Below are 6578 nucleotides of genomic sequence, written 5' to 3'. Positions count from 1 at the left end.
TACTAATATACTGGATTATCTAGAAAATGAATGGATGGATGAAATAAATTCTGGATGTCTATCATGGTTCTTCTTCTTTGTACTTTGTAAACATTTTGAGTTTGAAGAGCTTGTTGAAGTGGATCATATTAGTACATTGTTTGATTTCTTTGCTTAATCCATTTCATAATTTAATTCCACATACTGATATACTGAAGGTCTTAAGTGTTGTACGTGCGTACAACTGTTTTAAAATTACATTTTTCTCTAATATTATATTTATATTGGTAACAGAACAAGATTGATTATAATCCACGGAGATATCACTCCAGTGTGTCAATTGACTGTGCAAGAAGGAAAGAGTAGGGTAGGAAAGACTTTCACTACCCAGTGGTTTGACCTGCTACTACTCACGTTTTAATAAACAGCTACAATAGCAGAGAAAAGTCACAACAAATACAAACACCACAAAACAATAAAACATAACTATAAGCCAAAACACGACAGTACAAAGACGGAACGGAATAGACAGCGGACAAGTTTCGGCAACTCACCAACTTCTTGAGACGGAAAGTTGAAAACGGTGTAATGAACAAAGTTGGAAAAGTAAGTGAAATGTGATCACTTTTAATAACTTTTTCAATAATACTAATATACTATGTTCAAGAAGTTGGTTTGTTGCCTTAACTTGCTCCACTGTGACTTACCTCATGTCCGTCGTGTCCTTTGTGGCTTAAAGTTGTGTTGCAGTTTTATATTATTTTGTTGTGCCATTTGAATTTGTTGTGGATTTTGCAATTGTGCTGAAGCGAAAAGTTGTTGTGTTGTAATTTATGATATTGTCTTGTCGCATTTGCATTTGTTGTGAACATTCTCGGCCACCATAGCTACAAAAATAGCTATCTGCCATTCATGTTGTGTCGAATAATGGCGATGACGCCACAGACGGGCAGACAAATTTGAATTACGTTTGTGTTAAACTTCATATAAAGTCTGCCGTTCTTAAATCCAATGTAATCCTTTTCTAGGATTGATAAAATCGATTGATTTGACGGCGTGGCGCAGTGGAAGAGTGGCCGTGCGTGACCCGAGGGTCCCTGGTTCAATCCCCACCTAGTACCAACCTCGTCATGTCCGTTGTGTCCTGAGCAAGACACTTCACCCTTGCTCCTGATGGGTGCTGGTTAGCGCCTTGCATGGCAGCTCCCTCCATCAGTGTGTGAATGTGTGTGTGAATGGGTAAATGTGGAAGTAGTGTCAAAGCGCTTTGAGTACCTTGAAGGTAGAAAAGCGCTATACAAGTACAACCCATTTATCATTATTTATCATTTTAAGACGATGTTGGATCGATGGCTATCTTTCGGAAGGCAAACTTGCCGAGCACGACCGGTGTAATTGAATCAAAGGAATATAAATCGATATTTTGATTAATCGTTAAACCCCAATTAATTATTTTATAGTGATAACTCACCAGTTCTTGTGTCTCAGAGCGGAAAAAAGAGTTGACACCGATTATGAAAGGAGTTGGAGTACTCAGAACCTCCAAGAGTTTACCAGGCAAAATGGGAACATACGTGAAGCTGTGGAGAGACATATAGCGCACATTAGTAGTTGGTGTGCTTTTTTTAACATACTGTACATAAGCCTTAACATATGATCCGTACCTATACTTAAGGGGGAACATGATGGCCAACAGTCCACGGCAGGCATCTGTTAGTCGTTGGTAACTGCTCGACAAGAACAGGATTTTATGCTCCATAAGGGCAGCACAGAACAGGTACAGCACATTGATTATGCCTGGAGGAGAAAAGGAAATAGGTATTGTTTGGAATCCAAAGAAGACAACATTGTTCATATCATTCGGTACAGACATATTTAACCAAAAATGCTAATGACATTTTATCAATTATTGCTTCCTTTAATTGAAGGTGATGTTGTGGATAGCATTAACGCTACACCGCCTGATAACAATCACAATCAGTTAAATCGCAAGATAAAATCAGGAAATACTGTTTGTGTAGTGTTATGAGTGTCCGTACCAAGCTGTCGGAAAAGCTGGGCCACGCTGCTGCCACTGACAGGTAGGGAGTCATTGATGGGAGTCTGGATAACTTGCCGGTCGCCAGCGCCTAATGTGATGGTTCGCTATAGGCAAAGCCAAGTGAGAAGAAACATGATCCATTAAAGCAACATGTGTGGGTGGAGGAACACGTGTTGCTTCTCAGAAACAGCAGCGTGGTTTGATCAGAGTGTGCAAAGGAGGAAGCGTGAATCAGCACAATAGAGATGGAGAATTCCAGAAGCTTTGCAGGTACGTGATAAATAAGACACAAGCCATTCCAGCTGATTGCGAGGTTGCTAACATGACGGTAAATCAACACCTCAGCCACCGTATCAATGAATCTTGAATGGGGAAATCCCTTGCATATGGAAAGTGTCACACAACACACGGTTGTGCATTGTTGTCTAACAGGCACACAGTAGGGATTAATGTGCATGAATAATTCATTGTGTGGCATGTAAAGTTTCCAGCAGTCAAATTCATTACTGAGATTGGTCGTGTTTATGTCGACAACAACTCAACCAACTCATCAAGACCCCGTCCACCATATTTTAATTACTTAAAAAAAAGTGCCCGCTCAATTCGACGTCGACATTTGTGGTTGACTGCTCTTAAAATTTGAGACCCAAAGGGCTCATTTGTATAAAAAATCTATGTGTTTGTCGACATACTATTTGTCATCTTTATGGCTAAGCAGTGTAAAAAAACAGCGACATAACTACAGTCTAGTTACAAAGCGTTAAAACGTGCACACAATGACTTCCGGTTTAATGCAAAGTAAACATCAAAATAAATGCATGGCAGTATTAACCTGAATTAGACCACAACTAACAGAATGCACCCAGGTATTTTGTTTTTAGATAGTTAGCTATTGGAAAAAAGATTTGCAGATGTATGAAAGCTTTTTGGCATTGAAGTAAAGACATACAATTAAATTACAGTAACAACTCTTTTAGGTAAGAGTATAAAATATTATACATGAAAGAAATAATAATTTAAATATACAAATTGGGGAAAAATAATTATTTCTGTTTGTGCCTTTAGCCAAAATTACAAGAAAATGTGCAAGTAATGGCTAATTTCGGTTTTAGTTATATTGACAACTACTTATGTTTAATGCCTTATGTCTGCAAGCCTAATAAATATTGATATATTCGAAACAAGTGCCATATAAAACAAAACCTAGTAAATATGAATGTTACAAGTAAACACCATATACAGTTTTGACAAGTTTAAGACCTGATCATTTAAATATATTAACTGTTTAGGCAGTTGATTTACAGCCAAAGCATCTTGCAACTGTACAATGTGGGGTTAATAACGCTTTTACACAGACGGTTCAAACTGGGAATAATCCTTTTTGTTTGCCTTGTAATCAATATAAACACCTTCATCCTGTAAGACGTATCAGAACCAGGACAACGATTTCTGTAAAAAAAAGAACGTCTGGATGGTAGGACACAATGTTGTTGTGTTTAAAGCAATGTCAGATATGTATCTATATACACTATACCAGACAATGGCACTGGTGTCATCTGACATAGAAATAGACAAACTGACGGCAAAAAACTTTGTTGGGTTTTGTGTAAAAATCAACCTTTAGGCTATCGCGATACTTTCTTCAGCAGGTATACAGTATTTGTGTAAAAAAAAAAAAAAAAAGGCTAACAGATAAGCTTAACGATCAATGCAAGGTTTTGAAGAAAACGGCCACAGATTTACCAGGATTGATTTTTGAATGTTAAGGCCAAGAGCTAAGATGTATTACTTGAAAAAGAAACTGCTGACAGCGCTATCAGCCAGGGTGTCATTAAATTAAGTTGCGCACGCACAAAAAAAGAAGTCTTAAAAGTTGTGTTCACTACTTTTTATGCTGATATTACTCATAAAAACCAACTTGACGGGAAAATCAGTCTTAATCATTATGTGGGGGGTGAGGTGGGGTATCAACAAAGCAAAACTACTGTAGTCACTATGCTCACTTTTATCAAAGAGACCTGAGGGTTCTAAACAGTAGTGGCAATTATAATGCCTGTTGGAAGCATAAGCTATTGTGTTACTTTTCTAGTAACAAAATAAATTAGAAAGGCGCTGTAAAATTAGTGATGTTAGAGGTTAAAATGTACCCAAGCAGCACAGCAATGTGTAATGTGATATGAACACTGTAAGGAAATGTTGCCGCATGATCTCGTGCTTTCGACAGAAACAGCCACAGGCAAGCTCTTAGCAACTCAATACTGTGATACAACAACTGATCATTAGGCATGTTCAACAAAGTTTTCTAGCTGGGCTTCCATTGGTATTTTCCACAAATGCATGGAAACTATGGCAGTTAATAACTATGTACAAAGTTTTCATGGGGAACCATCACTACTTTAGATGGATTCATCCAAGCGGCAATATGCATTTGGCCGTTGTGTGTAGCAATACTACCGGTATTTTTATAATTATTCCGTTGGAAAAAGTGAACTTTCTCTTAATCTGGCAAATGTAGACAAGAGGATATTAAGAAAGATAAACATCACTTTGAACATATCAAGCAAACAATCAATCAATCCAGTTTTAGGGTTGTCGATATTTTTGTCCATGCATTTTTTACCGCTCGTCCCTCTCTGGGTCGAGTGTTAGTCAGGGTACACCCTGGACAAGTCGCCACCTCATCGCAGGGCCAACACAGATAGACAACATTCACACTCTAGGGAGCATTTAGTGTTGTCAATCAACCTATCCTCATGTGCATATCTTTGGAGGTGGGAGGAAGCCGGAGAGTACCCACGCAGTCACAGGGAGAACATGTCATTTTGGTCAAATGTCTATGTGAATTTTAACCTCACAAGACAGGGAGGGCAAAATACAAAAGAAATCTAAGAATATACTGTTTTTTTATTATATTGTATACAGTATTTGTATACATACAGTATAGTGTTCAAAGAAAAAGCTGTGTGCTGTTATTAGTTATTATTCAGTATCACAGATTTCACTTTTTCTGTCTACATTATACCTTTGTTTTATTTTTTTAATTTTTTTTTAGTTTAGTTTTAATTCTACGATGGGCCATACCTCCATCTTAAGAGTTAATGGACATAGGGCACGCAGGAAATAATGGAGTGATATAACACCATATAAATCAAATAATAGTTTTTTACGTTTAATTTGAGCTACTTTGAAGGAACCTTAGGGATCAGCTGTTGATCACGTATTTATATTTATCAAATTTGGGACATATGTGTAAAAAAAGGAATCGGGGAGTTTTAAGGTGATCAGAGTGGAGAGGCACAATAGAGTCAAGCATGCATACCAAACTGTCCTCTTTCTCCTCTTGGCATGGCTACACATGCATTCAGTTAAGAGAGAGAGAGCGAGAGAGCGAGAGAGAGAGAGAGAGAGAGAGAGAGAGAGAGAGAGAGAGAGAGAGAGAGAGAGAGAGAGAGAGAGAGAGAGAGAGAGAGAGACATACACAAATGTAAACCACAGGATAACACACAGGTTAGAACACACCATGATGTAGCTTATATTGAAAATAATATGACAGTGATGCAAAAGAATAATAATAAAAAAATCAAAAAAATGGAAAAATAGCAGTAACAAACATAATAAATATTATTGGCTCTTAATATAGATATACCGGTACTGTAAATGTTTGGAATGATGCCGGAATGTCAAACCATATCATTGTAAGTACTAAAACTCAAACTGACAACCTTCAATAAATGCCATCCATACAATATTTGCTTGTGAATTATGAAAGACAGTAAACTACACCTGTGACATGCCACACTGACAAACCAGCAAAACCTGGCAATGAGATCCAGTAGACTAATGAGCACATGTTCTTAGTTATGCCAAACATTTCTCGCCAAAACAATATTTTGTCTGTGATCATTATCGTAAGACAAAGTTTGCTTTCCTGCAATTCGTTATAAATATAATAAACCCTTAGATCCCACTTATAATATATCATATTATTTGTCTTCTACATTTAAAACACTTCCTTGTGGTCTACACAACATATAATGGTGGTACTTTGGTCAAAATTTTGCATGGATTTTATTCAAGCCGCTTTTAAACTGTCTCTTCAGAAAGTGCCATTTTGTAGACAGTCTTATTTCGTGCCGAAGCCCTCCTCCAACCCCCTTCGTTACATCTTCATCTAGTCAGCCATGTTGTAGTTTTTAGCGCTTCCATATGGAGTCTACTAACATAAATAAGTTAGAACTATATGGTACTTTGAATTAGACATGGCAACAGCAGGGGATTTTAGCATGCATGTGCATGTACAAGGCAGACTGCCCCACAACAAGAGAATTTGACTGTAACTTTGTACCACAATGAAATAAAAATGGCGGACTCATGTAACGCTCTTCTGGTAAACCTCAACCATATATGGAAATATCCGCTGACGTAACTATGGAAAAATACACCACCATGGTCTGAAATTCCAAATGGCACGTTTGGAGCAAGTTTGAAAGAAGGCAAGATAGTTTTATAAATATTTCTGTTATGCATCCATGCTAGCAATTTTCAGTACTTACGGGGA

General features: G+C 37.5%; 1 protein-coding gene across 5 annotated transcripts in view; it reads right to left on the bottom strand.

Annotated features, from left to right (window-relative positions):
* sbf1 (SET binding factor 1) overlaps positions 1 to 6578 on the bottom strand; it is a 92720-nt gene that overhangs the window by 43485 nt on the left and 42657 nt on the right. For 3 of the 5 annotated variants that reach the window (XM_061960700.1, XM_061960702.1, XM_061960703.1), the window contains 4 exons: positions 5340 to 5369; positions 2019 to 2124; positions 1644 to 1776; positions 1451 to 1559 (listed from right to left, as the gene is read on the bottom strand). In XM_061960700.1, the coding sequence (XP_061816684.1) occupies positions 1451 to 1559; positions 1644 to 1776; positions 2019 to 2124; positions 5340 to 5369 (378 nt within the window). The remainder of the gene's footprint in view (positions 1 to 1450; positions 1560 to 1643; positions 1777 to 2018; positions 2125 to 5339; positions 5370 to 6578) is intronic. The other 2 variants (XM_061960701.1, XM_061960705.1) reach the window with 1 other exon arrangement.

The sequence above is a fragment of the Nerophis lumbriciformis genome, linkage group LG05 (assembly GCF_033978685.3).
Source record: "Nerophis lumbriciformis linkage group LG05, RoL_Nlum_v2.1, whole genome shotgun sequence".
NCBI classification, from domain to species: Eukaryota; Metazoa; Chordata; class Actinopteri; order Syngnathiformes; family Syngnathidae; genus Nerophis; species Nerophis lumbriciformis.
The sequence above is the reverse complement of the archived record's forward strand: the minus strand, read 5'-3'. Positions and strand labels throughout refer to the sequence as shown.